The 22,585-nt window shown below is 34.5% G+C and overlaps 1 protein-coding gene across 8 annotated transcripts in view; it reads left to right on the top strand.

The window, feature by feature from the left end:
* Window positions 1-22,585, top strand: part of DPP10 (dipeptidyl peptidase like 10) — a 1,865,365-nt gene that overhangs the window by 1,753,723 nt on the left and 89,057 nt on the right. For 7 of the 8 annotated variants that reach the window (XM_004375073.2, XM_023730177.1, XM_023730178.1 and 4 more), the window contains 3 exons: window positions 7,553-7,676; window positions 13,305-13,343; window positions 18,346-18,453. In XM_004375073.2, coding sequence (XP_004375130.1) covers window positions 7,553-7,676; window positions 13,305-13,343; window positions 18,346-18,453 — 271 coding nt within the window. The remainder of the gene's footprint in view (window positions 1-7,552; window positions 7,677-13,304; window positions 13,344-18,345; window positions 18,454-22,585) is intronic. The other variant, XM_023730175.1, reaches the window with a different exon arrangement.

Genomic DNA, 22,585 nt, shown 5'->3' with positions numbered 1-22,585 from the left:
CTACTGGAACTAATAGAAGATTTCAGTGAAGTTTCAGGATACAACATAAACATACAAAAATCAGTTGGATTCCTTTACACCAACAAAGAGAACCTCGAAGAGGAAATCACCAAATCAATACCATTTACAATTGCCCCCAAGAAGATGAAATACTTAGGAATAAATCTAACCAGAGATGTAAAAGATATATACAATGAAAACTACAAGACACTACTGCAGGAAACCAAAAGAGACCTGCATAAGTGGAAAAACATATCTTGCTCATGGATAGGTAGAATCAACATTGTGAAAATGTCAATACTACCCAAAGCAATCTACAGGTACAATGCAATCCCGATCCAGATCCCAACATCCTTTTTTAATGAGATGGAGAAACAAATCACCAACTTCATATGGAAAGGGAATAGGCCCCTAATAAGTAAAGCACCACTCAACAAGAAGAACAAAGTTGGAGGCCTCACACTACCTGATTTTAGAACTTATTATACCGCCATGGTAGTCAAAACAGCCTGGTACTGGTACAACAACAGATGCATAGACCAATGGAAAAGAATTGAGAATCCAGACATAAATTCATCCACCTATGAGCAGTTGGTATTTGACAAAGGTCTAAAGTCCATTAATTGGGGAAAAGACAGTCTGTTTAACAAATGGTGCTAGCATAACTGGATATCCATCTCCAAAACCTGAAACAAGACCAAAACCTCACAACATGCCCAAAAACTAACTCAAAATGGATCAAAGACTTAAATATAAAATCAAAAACGATAAGGATCAGGGACAACGCTAGGAGCCCTAATACATGACATAAACACAATACGAACCATAAGTAACAATGCCCAAACACCAGAAGAGAGACTAGATAAATGGGAGCTCCTATATATCAAACACTTATGCTCATCAAAAGACTTCACCAAAAGAGTAAAAAGACAACCCACAGACTGAGAAAAAATTTTTGGCTATGACAAATCCAATCAGCGTCTAATCTCTAACAGCTACAAGATAATGCAAAACCTCAATAACAAAAAGACAAATAACCCAATTAAAAAATGGGCAAAGGATATGAACAGGAACTTCAACAAAGAAGATATTCAGGTGGCTAACACACACATGAAGAAGTGCTCACAATCATTAGCCATTAGAGAAATGCAGATCAAAACTACAATGAGATATCATCTCACCCCAACAAGGCTAGTATTAATCCAAAAAACACAAAATAATAAATGCTGGAGAGGTTGTGGAGAGACTGGAACACTTATATACTGTTGGTGGGAATGTAAAATGGTACAACCACTTTGGAAATCGATTTGGCATTTCCTTAAAAAGCTAGAAATAGAAGTACCATACGATTCAGCTATCCTGCTCCTTGGAATATATCGTAGAGAAAAAAGAGCCATCACATGAATAGATATATGCACACCCATGTTCATTGCAGCACTGTTCATGAATGCAAAAAGACAGAAACAACCTAGGTGCCCATCAACAGACAGATGGATAAACAAATCATGGTATATCCACACAATGGAATTCTATGCAACGATAAAGAACAGCAATGAAGACGTGAAACATCTTATAACATGGAGGAAGCTTGGAATTATGCTGAGTGAATTTAGTCAGTCACAGAAGGACAAATATTGTATAAGACAACTATTATAAGAACTCAAGAAAAGGTTTAAACACAGAAGAAAACATTCTTTGATGATTATGAGGGTGGGGAGGGAGGGAGGGTTATTTACTAACTAGATGGTAGATAAGAATTGTCTTAGGTGAAGGGAAGGACAGCACACACTCCAGGGGAAGTCAGCATAACTGGACTAAACCAAAGCTAAGAAGTTTCCTGAATACAATCAAACACTTTGAGGGACAGAGTAGCAGGGGTAGGGCTCTGGGGACCATGCTTTCAGGGGACATAGGTCAATTGGCTTAACAATGCTTATTAAGAAAATGTTCTCTATCCTACTTTGGTGAGTGGCGTCTGGGGTCTTGGAAGCTTGCAAGTGGCTATCTAAGATGCATCAGTTGGTCCCAACCACCTGGAGTAAAGGAGAATGAAGAACACCAAAGACACAAGGAAAGTATTAGCCCAAGAGACAGAAAGGGCCACATAAACCAGAGACTTCACAAGCTTGAGACCAGAAGAACTAGATGGTGCCCAGCTACCACCAATGACCGCCTTGACAGGGAACACAACAGAGAGTCCTGGATGGAGCAGAAGAAAGGTGGGGTGAGGTACTCAAATTCTATTAAGAAGACCAGACTTAATGGTCTGTCTGAGACTGGAGATACCCGGAAAGCATGGCCCCTGGATTCTCTATCAGCCCAGAACTAAAACAAATTCTGAGGTCATCTCTTCAGACAGGGATTGGACTGGACTGTGGGACATAAAGTGATGCTCGTGGGGAGTGTACCTCTTAGCTCAAGTAGATACAAGAGACTAAATGGGCAGCGTCTGTCTGGAGGTGAAATGGGAAGACAGAGAGGTTTAGGAGCTGGTTGAGTGGACATGGGGAATCGGGTGGAAAGGAGGAGTGTGCTGTCACAGTATGTGGAGAGCAGTTAGAGTCATATAACAATGTATGTATAAATTTTTGTATGGGCAAATATAAAACAAAGAATGAACAAATCTGTCTTTGAAGACATACAACCAGAATGCTCCTTAGAAGGAAGGATGGCGAGACTCTGTCTTACCTACTTTGGACATTTCAGGAGGGATGAATCCCTGGAGAAGGAAGTTATGCTTGGTAAAGTAAAGGGCCAGCGAAAAAGAGGAAGACCTTCAATGAGATGGATTCGCACAGTGTTTTGTTCAGGTGTACATAGGGTCGCTATGAGTCAGAACTGACTCAGGAGCACCTAACAACAACAATATCCAAAGGAGGATTATTAGGATAAATAGATTAATATGTTCTCTTATGACTTGAGCTAACTTATTCCACAAAAAAACGTGTTTTGAAGTCGAAGGTGTTTGGTCATTTGTTTCGGTCACTTGATTTTTTATTTGTTTGGTTGGTTTATTTATAGATAACAACCAGTATTTATAATAATATTAGGAAAAGGCCCCCAAGCTAGTCTTCCCTTTCATGTAAATATTCATACTCTAGTCAAAGAATGTAAAATAAATAAATTTTAACTTCTTATGGTTGTAAAAAGAAATGAGGGTAAAAGTAACCTGGGGAAAGACATAGTTTATCTTTCTAATTCCTTCCCCCATTCCTCCTCCATTCCTTTGCCTTTTTTATTTATTCTTGATTCAAGTAAAGAACTATTCATCAAACAAGTAAAAGTTTTCTTGAAGTGTAATTCAGTTCATCCTCTTGCCTTTGTTTGAATCCTGGTCTGTATTGATTTGAATGTAGCATAGTAGGAACTAAGATAATGCTCCTTGTTGAATATCTCAGACCCAGTGGGAGTTAGATGTATCATCTCATCTTAAGGGGAAGACATATTTGGCAAATTGTTAGACAAGATTTTAAGGTATTATGAGAATTCACACTTTTATTGGAAAATTTAGGAATGAATTTGAAGACATATAGTTAAGTTCTGGTGGAAAATATTTAATCATTTTTTGTGATAATGATTCCTATAGATTTTTCCACGGATCAGGTAGATGTCGCGTTGTTTCTTGGGAGTTATGTATTATCGTTTGTGTTCAGATCTCTCTAGACAGAAGAATAAAGGTAATGCTTTGTCTTCTGTTCTTCGTTGTTTTGTTCATTTGAAATCTTTCTCTGGTCACCTACCCTCTGTGGCCAATTGTTCTTGTCCTGCATCATTGGCATGGCGTTCACTCCAGGCTTTGTTCTCAGCCTGCATCATTGCCATGCTTTCCCTTTCCATCTCACTGAAGTATGACTGGCCTGCGTCTCATATTCTTTGAAGGAATATCTGAGCCTCCCAAGAAAATATAATTTATAAATTTATCTGTGTTCGTGAAAGTGTGCTAAATGACCCTCTTTCATTAATGCATAGTTATTAAGAGAAGTATTTTGAGGGCACTAGATTCCCTGAGTTGTGCAAGCACGTAAAATGCTGAGCTTCTAACAGAAAGGTTGGCGATTCGAATCTGCCCAGATGTGCCACAGAATAAAGGTCTGGCAATCTGTTTTGAAAAATCAGCCATTCAAAACCCTATGGAGCACACTAACACACAGGAGGTCACCAGGAGTCAGGATCAACTCGACGGCCACTGTTTTTTTGTTTGTTTGTAGGCACTAGCTATGAGTTTGTCGTGAATGCTATCACAATACACTTATGAGTAGAAATCCTGGATTATCTGGAAGAAAATGGTCTCAAAGTAACTAATTTGCACAAAGATTATGTTGTGAACACAGAGTAATGATTGGACAAACAATGTGTTTCCAACAGTGGAAACACAGTTGGCAACTAAGTACCTGTCTGCTGGCAATGGTGGGACCTCCATTTAACATACCCTTGTGAACAATTAGATCTTCTGTATCAGACCACTCCAGCTGATAGAAAGTCTCTGTTGACTTGAGTGCAATCCATCTAACCCACTTGTTTCTGTCTCTGTGGCTCAAGAGATCCTTGAGGACTTCCTGGGAAATCCAGAGCCATGGAGACTAGGAACAAGCAGGAAAGCCAGTTATAAGGAAGGGACATTTCCTCTGGCCCCTGGTTGTGAAACACCAGATCTAATGTGTTCATGAGATGGAATTTCAGGAGGACAGCCACATCTGTAGCAGGCAGGCCAAGGAAGGTGACATTTCCAGGTAAGGGCACTTCCCTGCCCACAACCCACAACCCACATTCAGAGGAAGCTTTAGCATTTATAAGCAAGAAGAGTAAGTAGATATGAATCATAAGGATATCCTAGGATCATGGGGCAAGAGAGGAAAGAATACAGGATGTGATTAAGTTAGATGATATCTCTGTGTGTCAAGCTCTACTTTAGCTTCCATCTGAGGTATTTCCAACAATTTATTATGGAAATTTCAATGGTTTTAAATTGCCTTAGTATGGCTTTACAGATTCATTTTTTGAGAGAATATTCACTCTTCAGATTGCTGTTATCTGATCAGGTTCATCCTGAATGTAGAAAGGTGAATTCTATTTATCCCACATAAGATTAAATTTAGCTTATGAATGTAAAAAAGACTATGTACAAACCTACAAGAATACGATTATTTAATCAAGGCAAAGTGTAAGTGATTAATCAGATTATTTAGTCAAGTAGAAGTATGACTATAAATTAATGATTTTTAACTTACAATTTTACATCAGTTAGTGTTCCCTTTTTAAAAAATTGCTTATTCACCAGCTTTGCACTGGTTGGCTTTTAATTGTTTTACAAATATCAAATCCCCTTGAAAAGTCAAGATTTTCCATTATAGGTAATAAATATAATCTGTCAAAGTCTGCGGAGGCAGTTACAAAGGAAGTGTTCTTGCTACATTTAACGTGAGGGCTATGTTGAAAGCAACAATACGCAGATGACTAGTTAAATTATGCTTTTTGTTGTTGGTGTTATTTATTTTTAAAATCATTCATGTTAATTTATCATCTTGCTTTGTACAAAATATAGTATTATTAAAGTTATCTAATTAGGACACATTTATGACTGGGGTTTAGAATCTTCTATATAGCTTCTCTAACTGGGTTTTCCATAAATCCTCCTTGATTTTGCATTCTTTGGTTAGCTGTTTACAGCAACCAAATTAAGTTTTACTTCACTTTTGAACAACATGTATACCAATTAATCAGAGATAATGTATTTTCAGAATAAAGTACTCCATTTAGCTCTTATTTTCCTGAGTGATTATTCTACTCACCATGATTTTTTTCATGCTAATTTCACTTGATAAATAAGGTTAATACTTATGTTTGTGCTTTTTAATATTGACACTGCCAAATATGATAATGCATGCACAATAAATCAGCTTAAACAAAACGCAGTACAAGTGAACAAGATGTTGCTGTTGATTTGGCCCCAGATTATGCCTCAAGCAGCTGTACATTTGACTCAAAGTTGTCTTGCTAACTCTATTTAGGACACTTCATGTTATGATTCCACTGAGCTTCTAGGCAGTTTGGGCTCAGCTGGTTGTGAAAGCTGCCAGATGTCTTGAAGAGATTGTTGAAGAAAATATGGCAGGCTTCACTGGATGACAGGTTATACTTGCCCTTCCACTGACATCTTCGGTTTGACAGGCTAATGGGTTTGCTGGAGGAAGGCATAACTACTCAGTTATGTTAGAAATGTAAGGTGCATGTAGCTGAAAGTCTAACCCAGATGTGTCTAAGGACAGGTGATTTGTATCACAAGTTTTTTCTGTGGTAGGTGACTTTTTCTAAGTCACGTAAAAACTAGGTTGATTAGTTTTAAGACAGTACTCATGGATGTCACTTTAAAAGGCATTTCTAAAGCCTCTCATCCATTCTGAAACTGGGGCAAGTTTGCAGGAAAGTTATGTTTTATTCTTTTTAGCACAAACCGAATCATTATTAATGATTGCATTTTATTGGATGTGGGTGGGGGTTTTGTGATATGTTATGCAAATCTCTAAACATAATCTACAGCGTATCATAAGACAAAAATATATAAAGTTTTCCCAATCTGTAACCACCCCGAGTATATCATAGAGCCCACTCATGAGCACCCTCACTCTACCAACAACACGATAGCATTTTATCATCTTCAGTATGATTCCCTCTTTATTTTAAACTGTTTCAAAGAAAGAAGATACCTACTACTGCAGGAAAGATATCATAAATAAAAGTTTTACCATAACACTTGGTCCAAAAGTGACGAAGATCAAAATATAACATTTATGGCATAAAGCTAATGCATAAGAAATAATAATGAAGACAAGAATGAATTTAATTGGTTATTTAATTAGTTATTGTTTTTTAATTGGTTATTAATGATAAGTGGTTATTGCCTAATTGGCTATTGATTATATTTTTAAAGAAATAAAATATAGCTTAGACAGTGTGTATTTATTTTGCAAATATGTAATCAAGGGAAAATCACAAATTATTAAGAAATCTCTGTTATTGTTAGGTACCACAGAGTCAGTTTTTGACTCATAGTGACCCAAAGTGACAGAGTAGAACTACTCCTTAGGGTTTTCTAGGCTGTAATCTTTACTAAAGCAGATCGCTAGGTCTTTTCTACCACAGAGCCACTGGCTGAGTTCGAACTGCCAACCTTTTGGTAAGCAACCGAGGGCTTAACCGTTGCACCTATAGGGCTCCTTAACAAATTTCTATCATCTTAATTGTTTTTTATTTTCCCAAGGATTTATTTTCTTGGAAATAATTCACTCAAATTTATTCCTAAATTTTCTATATATGTGTATATGTATGTATATGAGCATGTGTATATAAACATACATATATATTTGTATTAATATATGTAATATTTAAAAGATCAGATGTGCATATATATATACATAAATAGAAGTTAATATGTTTTGGCTTTATTCTTATAGAGTTCCAGTTATTCTTGCGTATAAAATAACGAGTGTGTGTTATTGGTGCTGTACAGAATCTCTGACTCTAAACATATATTTTAATTTTGTTTCCAAACTAGAGAATATTATATCACTATGGTTAAATGGGTAAGCAATACCAAGACGGTGGTAAGATGGTTAAACCGACCTCAGAACATCTCCGTCCTCACAGTGTGTGAGACCACTACTGGGGCTTGTAGCAGAGTGAGTATATTTTTATTTTATGTTGAAAATAAAATAGTTTATGTTACCCTCCAAAAGGAAATCTGGAAATTGTTTGTACAAAGTCTTCAATATTTAACTTCACAATTTAGTAAGAAAAAAAAAAAGTAGTTCTATTGAGAGTGTATTCTTTAACCCATAAGACTTCCATATAAGCAGAAAATATAAACTGAGCTTTAAAAAAAAAAAAAAGAATAGCTATAGAGCATAAAGAGTAATCCAAGTCACATTAGTTTCATTCTGAAATCTGGGTCATCTTTCCATATTTTGGCTTTAATTAACTTTAGAAAATATAACGTGTCTTTCCTGTCTTTTTAAAACACATTCCAAAATTTATTTTTTCCTGTAGTTCAGATTAGTTTCATCAAATCACAGACATGCTTCTATCCTTAAATTAATAAAGAATAGTTGAAAGAAAAAATGGTATTAAACCACTGTGTTTTGAAAGCAGGCTTTATTCCAATTTCTAAAGTCAGTTTTTATAAATTCTACAATAAATTCTATATGTGTCATTTTTTAAGGTGCTTGCAGAGGTAATGATGCAATCAGTTTGAATTGCTATCTTATATATCTGGTACTTGAGTAAAGGATTTCCAGATTGTTTAACAACTATATTTTCAAACTTTCACTCAGTCTGCCTCTGGCAAAGAACATTTTTGACTGATATTTCTCCTCGAATACATTAATGCATCACATCCAGCAATATAAATAGAAGATGGTAGTACCTCATGACCAATTGTGTTTATCCCAGGAATTCAAAGTGGGTTAATATTGAAAATTAATCAATATAATTCATCATATGAAAAGAACAGTGAAAAATAGTTAAACTAGTAGATACAGAAAAAGCAGAAGACAAAATTCAACACCTATTCATGATAATAAATTTCAACATAAAAGAATAGAAAGAAAACATCACCAATCTGAGAAAAGATATCCATGAATACCCCCCAATAAATATCATATTTAATGATGAAATACTGACCTCAATCACCTTAAGATCAACAATAAGCAAGGGTGTCTATCCTGACTACTGTTATGTATCCTTTTACTGAAGATCCTAACCAGAGTAACTTGGCAAGGAATAAATGTGATAATTATTTGTAAGGAAAAATTAAAACTGTCTTTATTTGTAGATGACATGATTTTAACATTTATTGCATTAAAAGAATGCAAGATAACAGTTTAATATACCAATATCAACTATGTATTAAATTTCCTAAGCTTGATAATTTTACAGTCGTAATATAAAGCAAAAAACCAAACCTGTTGCCATCGAGTCAATTCAGATGAAAGAGTGTAATTTTCCTGTGAAATAATCGCTGATGTACTTAGAGGTAAATGAGAATAATATCTCCAACTTGTTATTAAATGGTTTGGAAAATATATATACTTCTACCACTGCTTCATTTGGTTTTGAAAAAGTATACCTCCACCTTTCTCTCAAATAGTTTAGAAAAAGTAGAGAGAAAAATAGACTGATAAAGTAAATGAGGCAAGATATAAACAATGGTAAACATGTGTATAGGGTATGGAGAATTTTTTTGTACAAGTCTTGTAACTTCTCTGCACATCTGCACTTATTTCAGAATTAATAATTTTAAAAGAACAAATATATTTCTATATCCTAGCAATAATCAAATAGAAAAGAAAATACCATTAAAAGTCTTTGGAACATTGAGTACTTTGGAATAAATTTAACAATTATTTTGCAAAATTTCAATATCGAAAACTACATTGAGAGGAATTTTAAAAAATGACCTAAACAAATAGAAGTTTTAACATGTTTTTAATTCAAAGTCAGTATTGTTAAGCTGTCAGTTCTACTCAAATTGAACTATCCTTTCAGTATAATCTCAATTAAAATATTGGTAGGCTTTTTTTTTTTTTGTAGAAACAAGGTGATTATAAAATTTATATGGAAATGCAAAGGACCTGAAAGAGCCAAAATAATCTTGTAAAAAGAAGAACAAAATTTTAGGAGTCACACTACCTAAATTCAAATATAACTAGAAAGCCACAGAAATCAAGAGATTCTGGTGTAGGCATATGGACGCTCAATAGATCAATTGAACTGAATAGAGACTGCAGAAATAGATATACATTTATATCATCAACTGATTTTCAACATAGGCTTCAAAGCAATTCCATGAAGGAAAATGGAGCTAGAACAACTGGTATCCATATGGAAGGGGGAAGAAAAATGAAGTTTGACTGCTATCTCATACCATATCCTAAAATTAATTGGACATAAATCAGTCTTAAATCTAAAAGCTAATGTAGAGGAAAATATGGGATTATAACTTCACTATCTTGAACAGGCAACAACTTCTTAGAACAAAGAGAGCAGTAACCATAAAAAAATAATACATTGACATCATCAAAAGTAGAAACTTCTCATCAGAGGCACTGTTAAGGAAATGAATAGGCAAGCCACAGACTGGGAGAGAATATTTTGCAAATTGTGTATCTGACAAGGGGATATGTAAATAATTCTCACATCTCATTTAAAAAAAAAAAAACAAAAATGTCAAAAGATGTAAGCACTGACTTTTAAAGGAAGATACACTAGTGGCCATTAAACACCTGAAAAATGCTCAAGATTATTAGACATCAGGAAAATGTAGATTAAAATCATGGTAACCTAGATATCCACTAAAATACCAAACTCATTTCCTTTTAGTCAGTTCCAACTCATGGCAACCACATGTGTGTAGACTGGAACTGCACAGCACAGGGTTTTAAGGCTGTGACTTTTCAGAAGCAAATCACCAGGCCTTTTTTGTCTAGGTGCCTTTAGGTGATTTTGAACTGCCAACCTTTCAGTCAGCAGTCGAGCTCTTAACCATTCATGCCATCCAGGGACTCCACATACCCACTTGTTGTTGTTGTTAGGTGCCATCGAGTCAGTTCTGACTCATAGCGACCCTATAGGACAGAGTAGAACTACCCCACAGGACTTCCAAGGAGAGGCTGGATTTGAACTGCCGACCTTTTGGTTAGTAGCTGAGCTCTTAACTTCTACACCACCAGGGCTCCACATACCCACTAGAAAGACTAAAATTAAAAAGCAAAAAAATAAAAAAGGTAACAACATCAACTTTTGATAAGATTGTGGAGAACTGGAGTTATTCTTCATTGCTGGGAGTTTAAAATGGCACAACTACTTTAGAAAATGATTTCACAGTTTCTAATAAAGTTAAACATATATACCAAAAACCAAAACCAAACCCACTGCTGTTGAGTCGATTCTGACTCTTAGCGACCCTATAGGACAGAGTAGAATTGCCCCTTAGGGTTTCCCAGGCTGTAAATCTTTATGGAAGCAGACTGCCACATTTTTCTCCTGTGGAGCAGCTGGTGGGTTTGAACCACCAACCTTTTTGATGGCTGCCAAGAGCTTTAACCACTGCGCCAGCAGGGCTCCTATATATACCCTAAACCAAAAAAAAAAAAAAAAAATTCTGCTGTCAAGTGGATTCCGCCTCCTAAGACCCTTTGATTCCATTCCCAGGTATTTACACAAGAAATAAAAGCGTGCATCCACAAATGGATTTGTACAAAAATATTTATAGTAGCTTTATTCACAATCGCTAAAAAATGGAGACAGCCTAATTACTCATTAATAGAGAATGGATAAAAATTAATGAGGTGTATTTATACAATGTAATTCTAATCAGCAATTAAAAAGCAACAGATTACGGATACACTCAACAAAATGAATGAATCTGAAAAACATATGGTGTGAAAGAAGCCTTATACAAAAAAAAGTGTATAATGCATGATTTCAATTATCTGAATTTCTAAAATAACCAAAATTAATCTATGAGGAAAGAAATCAGAACCGTGGTTGTCTTTTGGGTACCATTGGTAAGGGGCATGAAGGTTGTATGGGGAGATGTAAACGTCCTGTATCTCAGTGGAATGTGAATGAATTTGTCAAAACTCATCAAATTGTACCCTTAAGATCTGTACATTTCACTATTTGTAAATTATACTTGAATATATTTTTAAAACATAATTTTAAATGATCTGAAACGAGAAATAAAAAAGCCAAAGTTTCTCTTATTGGAATGATTGACAAAGATATGGAAACGAGGTAGCTGAATCGAGGATTTATTTATTAGATTGACTGATGTGCTTCACATTTAGCTTGTGCTATTGAGTTACTTAGGTCATCGTCTTCATTTATATTATAAACTAACTAGGCTTTCTCCATTTATTTGTTAAAGTGTTCTGCATGGTTTCTTTTACAGCTGGTCACTGAGTCACTTAAAAGCTGGCATATAAAGCATATTCTAGTTAGTCAGAGAAAGCCAATCACCTTCTCTATATAAACTAATCTAAATTTTTTTTTATTATATATCAGTAACTGAAAGATTATATTAAAATTATTCAATAGAACATAGTGATAAAAACCCTATCATATTATTGATTTAACACTTTATTGACATGCTATTATATTTCTATTCCATTTATGGAGTTGAAAAGACATTTTACTTTCTGCCATAATTGAAATCATGAGGCAAATAATAGCATGTGAAGTTTTATACTCTCATGAATTCTAAAAACATTGATTATACTAATGAGCAGTGTCATTAGTATATATTTTAAGTCTCTGTTTTATAGATACCAAAAAAAGTTATTACTGAAGTGCAGAGAATCAAGGAAATGATTTAGCTAGATGTTTCCCTAATGGCTGCATGCAGCAAAAATCTATTGATAAGAAAAGCTCTAAAAAGAGAAAGTGGTTGATGTAATAATATAACTTTAGTAAGAGAAACTAATAAAAAGAAATTTGTAAAGGTATTATTATTATTATTAACATTTTGAAGTGAGTACCTAAGTATATAGGTAAAATCCATAATATAACGTGATTTAATTTTCTTAAATTGTGTACATTTTTATACATTCATTTTTTTCAGAAAACTACAAGATATTTCATAATTCATTACACATAAATGGTATTACTAAAATTTTATTTTATCTATACATATTTAACATTAGATAAGTCTTTTTTTAAGCAATATGATTTTGGTTCTGGTCCTTTGAAAGACTGTTTTAAGTGAATATATAATGTTGACACTTCAAATGTATAATTGTTTTTCCCTTAAACTGAAGTACTACTGATTAAAAAAACAAAATACAAGACAACAACAGAAAAAAAACAACCTATACTGAAGGATGTATTGGATATTGAAAGAATATCCACCTTTTAATTTTATTCCTGGCTGTTTGCCCAGTTCTTTAAAGGACTTACGAATATGTCCTGATGACGCCTAGAGGTGAAAAGAGAGTATTTGGTGGTTCAGAAGAGTTTGAGTGAGGTAACCAAACAGAGCTGGAAAATGATCTTTTATCCCTGATGAAATACTTTTGGGAATTCTGAAGGAATTTACTAAAGAGAAAACTTTATAATTATCATTTAATACCAGTTCTCTACTTATTCATTCAGTTTAAATCAATAATAACAACAGTATCTCTCATGGTATTTCACCAACTGAAAAGAAAAAAAAAATGCCTGAAGGATAACAGTGTGAAAAAAATTAGTATATGCTCATTTTGGTCTTTAGATACTTCATGGAGTTAATTTTTTTTGTTTGTTTGTTTCAGAAATATGAAACGATGTCAGATACATGGCTCTCTAAACAGGTATAGTATATATCGTCTCTTTATGTCACATTTGGCCGTGATGACCATTCAGTTCATCCATTTGTTGTATAATAACTTCCTATAAAAATCTATTCCAGTAACATGACTTTAAAGTTTTGTTATAGTTCTCCAACTGAGTCTTTTCCTTTAAAATATTTCCTATAGTTTGGGCTGTCTATGATCATTTGTGAAAGATTGCATTGGTTTTTATGGGATATAAATTGCAGAATAACTACCAGAGTCCATTTTCAGGATCATTCAAACGAGTAAACTTTGTAAGGATGAAGGACAAAACATTGTGAACCATCAAAACTAGAAACCATCAACATTACTTAAATTGTCCAGAAAACTGCAAAGCTCTGCATAAATTGGTCATATGGAGATCATTCATGAGGAGATCATTGAGATGAACACTTCTTAAATTAGAAGATTTATCCTAGTCCATGAAGCTAGTTTGTGCCAAAATGAGGTTTCTGGACATTTCAGAAGGAAATACAATAGATTATCCAAATATGACTGAGTCCATTTTAATATTAACCCCATCTGTAGTTTTCGCAAAGGGTAGTGTGTTTTGTTTGGTTTTGATTTGTTTTGTTCTCTACAGCAATCTTTTATTTTATATCCTCTAAGTGTTATACACATCCATGGTTTCAATTATCACCCATATACTGATGCCTCCAAATGTACAACCCCAGCCACTCTTCTGAGTTCTGAAACATCCAAATTCATGTTGGCATCTCCTCCTATATTTATCAAAGTAATTGCAAACTACAGTGGTTCAAACTGAACATATTCCTCTTCCAGTCAGTCTTATTTCTTCTTATCACAGAAGTAAATGATATCTGTCCATCTGTTTAAACCAGAAACCTGGTAGTCTATCTCAAAACTTTCATAATCCTTATCTTCAAATATAGTGCATCAAGTTCTTTCATTTCACTTCCAAAGATCCTTCATGTCAATTTAACTTTCTCCATCTCACAAACATCATCCAGGTTCAAACTATAGGTGCTGAAGTTTTTTCTTGACTGGTGAACTCTCAACCTCTGCGGCACCTGCCAAGGTGTTCTCCACACTTGAGGCTAAGGGACCTTTTTAAATATTCATCTGATTCTGATTACCCACATCACCCTGATCCTCCCACCCTACAACTCAAGATACTTTTGTCTCTTCCTTATGTTCTTCAGGTGAAGACCAACACCCTTAAAATAGTCTGCAGAGATTACATTGAAAGCTTTCCAGCTCTGTGTCATATTATCCTTCCATCCATTTTCTCCGTTCCAGCCACATTAGCCCTCTAATGCATGGGGCCTTTGCATGTGCTCTTCTTTCGAAATACAATCCTATAAACTACTGTCTTATTTGAAGACTATTCATTTTTCAGATCTCAGCTAAAGTTACTCACTTAAGACTCCCCAAACCCCACCCTAACAAAATTACATCCCCTAGTAAAAGTTGCCTTAAAGTCAAAGGTAATCTTTTGTAACCCTTATATAATTATTTTATTTACTAAGCTCCATGAGGGTAGGAAGATTGACCATCTTTACTCCCCATTGTAATCCAGATGCCTAATATAGAGCCTGGTATATCACAAGAGCCCCAGAAATACTTATTGAATGAATAATTTTTTTAAAAAAAAAGCAAAAATGATTATTAATAGGCTAAACTCTTGTTTGTTTGAAATGTAGATATACTAATCTATATAATCCAAAAGCACACTTGTTGCCGTTGAGTCAATTCTGACTCATAGCAACCCTATAGGACAGAGTAGAACTGCCCCATAGTGTTTCCAAGGAGCAGCTGGTAGATTCGAACTTTTGACCTTTTGGTTAGCAGCCGTAGCTCTTAACCACTGCACCACCAGGGCTCCTCACTTATCTACATATCTGCCTATGTATATAAATATGTCTATATATATTTTTGTTTATGTTTCTGTCTACAACCATGGATATCTATTAATATGAACAATTTAATCTTAGGCAGTATACAAAATGAAATTGGAAAAAAGCTAAATTTTTTCAGTCAGTAATTGACTTTCACCAAATTAAGTTAGATACTGAAAATAAACACACTGAAAAAATAGAATGGATATGGCTATATCCTGAATAGTCCTGCATTATTAAACCTATTTTGTTATTATTTTTATTCCCAGTGACAGTTGTAATTGTCTAACACATATCAACAAAATGCGTGCAGTTCTATGATTATGCTACCTAAGTTTAAATCCCAATTTATGAATGTTTAATAGACGCTTCTTTTTTTAAAGCAAAGCAACCAGTTCTCAATTATTCAGAAAGAAAATTCAGTTGCTAGTTTATCACAGTTGACTTTTCTTCAGAAGCTCGGGGGAATTTTTATGAAACACTTAGATGAAATTTAAAGGATGAGCACAGTAGTAGTAATTAGATGAAGCAGATTTCTGAGATAGTAATTATCATGAAATCACTCCTGAGTAGTAGGAAGAACAGAAAGAAGTGGAAATGTTTGGCCTCGCTTTCAAGGGATTTACAGTTGAAGTGACCAGTACATAATATTTTGCGTTAAAGATAGAGTTTTTATATACGCACTTCATCACCCTCTGTGTCATAAGCACTGACTTGCTTACCATCGTAAAAGTGGATAGTAAGATTGTCTCCACTTCCTTTATTTGACTGTAGGAAAGGGACTGCATTGAGCTGTATGTTTGTGGCAAGAGATCTAGCTGGAAGATTCCTAAGTCCAGCTATGAGTTTGACACTGCAGCCTTCATCTGTTCCTTTTCTGAATCACTTCTAAAGCCCCCAAATTGGGGGAGGTGGGATGCAAAAGGGAGAATGCTCAGATATCCCCGTGCCATAAGAAAGCAATTCACTTTCTGAGTGAAGCACAGGGGAGAATAGTGAGTAAGGGAGGAGCCCATAGTTTGAAATAAATGTGATGGATAGGCTGATATCGTAAATATCTGCCCATTTCGTGCATTCATTCATTCATTCAGCAAGAAAATGGTAAACACCTACTGTGTCCTATGCAATGTAGCCTAAAAGTAAAATTTAAAACTTAATTTCATTACTAATCACCTAGAGAATGAAATTAACATGTTTAGATGAATATAGTAGAGTGTAAGGAAAGCAATGATAGAGGTGAATACAGGGTACTTTCAGAACCTAGGAGGTAAGATTTCCTAACAAGAGAAATTTGGAAAGGATCTCTGTCCCATGAGTTGAAGTAAAACATGAGTAGGATTTAGCACAAAAAGGGAGACGGAAAGGTTGTTCCAAGCAGAAGAAACACCATGTTAGGAGGAAAAGAGGCTGATATTGCATAGGGAAAAGAGACAAACAGAATTAACAACGCTGTCATAGTTGAAAGACATGATTTGTCCAATCATTCAAATATCTTATCAGTATTGATTATATGCTCAATAATGCAATTTTCCAGTCCCTGATTTGAATATTACTTCAAATCTTAAATTGATTACCTGTATTACCTTATATTTTCATAAGGGTCAAAATGAGGTAGAAAGGACGATATTATTCTTTTATTACTATCAAGAAGTGTTCTTACTCATGAGATTAGAATCAAACTCCCTAGCGTATTAAAATAGTTATCCATTTACTAAGTAATTATTGAGCACAAGCTACATGACAGTCACTGTACCAGATGCTAGAAATACAGCAATGAAAGACAAGGTTCTTGCCTTATGGAGTTTACGTTGTAGAGGAAGACTACATGCATGCATATCTACATGCATACAAACATGCATAAAATATAATAGATCAGATGCTGTTAGGTGATATGAAAAAAAAAGGAAAGTAGGCAAAAGGGGAGGAGTGCTGGTGGCACAGTAGTTAAGTAGTTATGCATATGCGAATCTTTCGAGCAATCTAGTGAAGACTCAATTTCAAGCTGACAAAATAAAGATAAATATAAATCTGGCAAAAGATCCCTACTCCAAACCATCTGATTTTATGTTCTTACAACCTTCTGATTTGTGCATATACTTAAGTAGTTAAGTAGCTAACCAAAAACGTTGGTGATTTGAACCCACCAGTCCCTCTGCGGGAAAAAGATGTGGCAGTCTGGTTCCGTAAAATTTACCACCTTGGATACCCTATGAGAGAGTTCAACTCTGTCTTTTAAGGTTGCTATGAGTCAGAGACAAGGGAAAATAAAGGGCAAAAGGGGATAAGGAATGTTAGGTAGGTTGGAGTGATCTTGTTTCTCTGATCACCCTTTACATAGAGTAATCAGGGAACACCTCATTAACACTGGATCAAAGACATGAAGGAGATAAGAGAAAGAACCATACAGTGGGAATGAAAGTGCAAAGGTCCTGGGGCATGTAGGAGCACAGTGACAAAGAACAACAATGAAAGGAAATGGTATCAGAAAGCTAGTAAAGGGCCAGGTCATCTAAATAGGCCTTGTAGGCCATTTAATAACCTAAGAGGAAATCATATAAAAGCCTACTTTGATATTATCTTTATTATCATTCTCATAGTCCAGCAGGAAAGGATTCAATGTTTAGTCAGATAAATTCATTTTCTTAATGTTTTCCCTGAAGCAAGTAAAAGCAATCTATATTCAGAGCTTCCATCATTTAATTTTCAAAAATAATTTTATTGATTGAATGTGCCACTAGAATTTAATTAAAGAAACACTAAATTAGGATTCACAGTTGTGGCGGACGTTTCTGTGTGTGTGTGTGTGAGGTGAACAGTGAGGATAGGAAATTGGAATTACATGATCTCTTTGGATTTCTCTCTTGTGACATTTTGTTTTTTATGTTTTTAGTACATATATGGATACACCATCAGAAATGTACATTCAAGCGATTACAGCTGCTGAAAGGTTTTCAGAAAATATATTAAATATTGAATGTTATAGAATTTTATAAATTTTATTAAAAATTGTACTTGCTAAACCAGAACAGATGTTTACCTTTTCTTTACCTATGAATAATAATGCTGGTGACACACATTTCAAATGCTACTTTGAGATTGTTATACGCTCTTCTGTATTTTAGAATGAAGAGCCAGTGTTTTCTAGAGATGGCAGCAAATTCTTTATGACAGTTCCTGTCAAGCAAGGGGGCCGTGGAGAATTTCATCACATAGCTATGTTCCTAGTCCAGGTAAGTGCCCGCTTCTTTCCATGGTTTGGTCATGTTGCCATCATGTTCCTGAAGATCCATTTTCAGTGGCGTCTGAGTGTACACTCCGTACATGTAGAGCCAAGTCATAATCCAACTCAGTCAACATCACTCACTGGACCTAGAGAAAGGTGTTTTAGGAAGAGCACTCCCGTCCACAGCTATGGATTCAAGCTGTACATTTCCACAAAACAGTCTCAACATGTGATAAAATTTAATGAGCCCTACATGCATGCAATGAATTGATGTCCATGGGATATAGAATTTAATAGATGAAAAACATCCAGCCCCTACTGTCAAGAACCTAAGGACAATGTAGAGATTTGTTCACTCAATAAATGCATACTATTTATTTTGTACAAGTAATATTTTCACAGTGGTATAAAAGTTTCCAGTGCTCAAAACAAATTAAATGTCTATCAAAAATTGAATGGTTGAATAAATTGTGGCACGCTCCCACAAGGAAATACAATGCAGAGTTAAAAAAATAGGTTAAAATCGTTCTTTTTTTTTTCTTTTCTCTGATGTATTTTCAAGTAGACATTAGAGGCTGTGCTATAATTTTTTTTTTTTGACTTTCCAAAAAAGGATGGGGAAAGATTAGTTTTTCCTCCAAATTTTGAAAGGATTTTAACAATTTACACAGGTTTATTTAATTATAAAAAATCAGTGAGTTCATAATAAGTAGTTTAAATGTGACAAGGTTGATGAGTCAATTTGAATTTCATTTCTAGTGACAAACATTCATTAGAAAATAAACCATTGTGGCTAAATTGGAATCTCATATCTGAATCTTTTGAGCAAACTAGTGAAGACTCAATTTCAAGCTGACAAAATAAATAGAAATCTGGCAAAACATCCGTACTCCAAACCATCTGATTTTATGTTCTTAGAACCTTCTGATTTGTGCATATACTCAAGTGTTTACCATTATTTATACATATATATGTTTTGGGTAACTCAGTGCTTTGAATTCTCAAAATCTTGTTTCAATAACTTAAAATTTAACAGTTGTCCAATAATTGATCATGATTTTAACTTTAATTTTAATCAAGCCTGATGTAAATAATTTGGAACATATGTAATTTCCACAGTACAGATGTAGACTGATTTTTATAATATATTTTTAAGGTAGAAGAACAGGTTATAGGTGTATGTGTACTTGTTATCACATTGTGTTCTAAATAAATGTATATATTTGTATATAAATGGAATTGTGTATAATTTGATGTTAAGCTATTAAGGATTATATCAGGAGGCTGGGATTAAGGAAAGGTTTTCATTTTTATGAGAACTGGAAGAAACTTCACTAGTGGATTGCTTTATCTGATTTATTGAATTAACTTTTGCTAGCTAAGAGTAAGCTTTGTTATCATAAATACTAAGGCAGTATTCTGGCCCAGAATATAAAGCACACATTCCAAATGTTATAGCTGCATTTTGTTGAATTTTTAGATCTCAGTATTTTATATTTATGAAGCTGTATATAAACCCAGGTAGTCAAGATTATATACACATTGTGGATGTTTATAAGATACAGTGAAGGGAAGGGAAAGATGTACAATACATATTGGTATATACAATTCCAAGAAGAAGATAATCTATTCAAAAACTAGGAAGGAAAATGGTGTATTTTAAAAAGTGTGGTATTGGGGGTGAAGCCGGCATGTGTGAATTGAGATATTTATGCATGTCACAAAGTTTCTTTATAACATTTGGAGCCCTGGTGGTGCAGTGGTTAAGAACTCGGCTGCTGACCAAAAGGTAGACAGTTCAAATCCACCAGCCACTCCTTGGAAACCCTGTGGGACATTTCTACTATGTCCTATAGGGAGTCACAGTCAACTCTGTGGCAACAGGTTTGTTTGTTTGTTTTTTTGGTTTATTCTCTGTCCCCTAGTCAAAAGAGTCTGACATACAGTCTAATTCATTATTTATGAAATGTTCAGAAGACCAACTTCATAGAGCATATGTATCTACTTTTTCCTTCTCTATATAGAGATTATAACAAAGCTTTCATTGAAGTAGAAAACATTTGTATCTATTGTGGTTGCAGTTCAGGGAGTTTGTAGTTTGCCTCACTGAGAAGTGAATAGGATTGCATGGTTTTTTATGCACATTTGGCAATGTAGCTAAAATTAATCTGCTTTGTTAGTCAGTTAGAGGTCAGTGCTTAGGTAAATACTATTAAACCTAAATAAACACACATACGCATACACACACTCACACACACACACACACAATTTTAGTAAGTAGTTTGGATCCCCTTGCCTTAATATAATATCTAACATAAAAACTAATTCTTTTATTAATCTTTTATGATTGCTATATACAGTGGAGCCCTGGTGGCGCAGTGGTTAAGTGATATGGCTGCTAACCAAAAGGTTGGCAGTTCGAATCCACAAGCTGCTACTTGGAAACCCTATCAGGCAGTTCTGCTCTATACTATAGCGTCACTATGGGTCGTAATCGATCTGATGGCAACAGCTGTGTGTGTCTGTGTGTGTGTGTGTGTGTGTGTGTGTGTGTGTATGAGTGTTTGGTTTATATATACAGTACAGAAAATGTAGGAAATTCTAAACAGAATAATGGAATATAGAAAATCACCCATAATCTCATCATCCCACATTCTCACACTGTTAATCAATTGGTATATATAGTTCTAATTCCATTTTACATTAAAAACATAAAATTTTCTCCTACAGATTGCAATCAAACTGTAATAATATATATTTCACACCCACATACTATATATATAATATTTAAGGACTAGCTTGGGAGAATTTTCTCATTTCATTTATTAGTAGTCTTAATACTTACTATTATTCTTATATGTGATTTTAATAGCTATTTTACATTCCATCAAGTAGACATACTAAAATGTATTTAAATAATATGATTTTATTCATCATTAAGGTTATTTCTACTTTTCAATATTATAAATGATTTTGAGATAAACATTCTTATAATTAAATACTAGTTGTTATTTATGATAATTTCCATAAAATAAATTTCTACATATCAAAATACACCAATGCCAATTTTATTTATATATGTGTTTAGTTTTTTGATACATAGTACTAAATTGACTCTCTAAAACTACTATACTAATTTATAGTCTAACCCCTAATGCATGCCAACAATGATGATGTTTTAATCCATTCTTCCTTCTCGTGTCATTCTAGAGTATTCCACTGAAAACTTACATGCCCAGAGAGGTGAGAAATGACAAGAACATAAGGCTTGGCAGCCCACAGTTAGGAAAGCCACCTTTTTAGTACTTGACACTTAGCTATACCTGAAAGCTTTGCAATTTACTGAAAGTATTTATTTATTTGAAGTAGGCTTACTAAAGAAATTAATAAATTTTTGCAACTATTTTTCTCTCTCATATAATCTGTAGACAGATAAAAACCATTAAGTAGAGACCAAGCTACAAAATCAATACGTAAAGGCTATTTTCTTTCTTTCTTTACTTATTTTTTATTGTATTTTAAGTGAAAGATTACAATTCAAGTTAGTCTCTCATACAAAAATTTATACATACATTGTTATGTGACCCTAATTGCTCTTCCTATACTGTGACAACACACTCCTCCTTTCCACCCCTGATTTCCCATGTACATTCAACCAGCTCCTGACCCTCTCTGCCTTCTCATCTCACCTCCAGACAGGAGCTGCCCATTCAGTCTCATGTATCTGCTTGAGCTACAAAGCACACTCTTCACGAGTATCTTTTATGTCCCATAGTCCAGTCTAATCTTTATCTGAAGAGTTGGCCTCAGGAATTATTTCAGTTCTGGGTTGACAGAGAATCCAGGGTCCATGCTTTCTGGGGTTCCCCCAGTGTCAGACCATTGAGTCTGGTCTTTTTTTTTTTTTTAATATTTTATTGTACTTCAGGTAAAGGCTTACGGAAGAAATAGTTTCTCATGAAACAGTAGTACACATGTTGTTTTATGACATTGGTTAACAACCCCACAACATATTAACCCTCTAAATTCTCAACCTTTTTTTTTTTTTTGGTGAAAATACACATGGCCAAAGATACACCGTTTCAAAAATTTCCAAATACACAGTTCAGTGACATTGACTACGCTCTTCCAATTGTGCT

The sequence above is a fragment of the Trichechus manatus genome, unplaced genomic scaffold, assembly GCF_000243295.1.
Source record: "Trichechus manatus latirostris isolate Lorelei unplaced genomic scaffold, TriManLat1.0 scaffold00033, whole genome shotgun sequence".
NCBI lineage: Eukaryota > Metazoa > Chordata > Mammalia > Sirenia > Trichechidae > Trichechus > Trichechus manatus.
The sequence above is the reverse complement of the archived record's forward strand: the minus strand, read 5'-3'. Positions and strand labels throughout refer to the sequence as shown.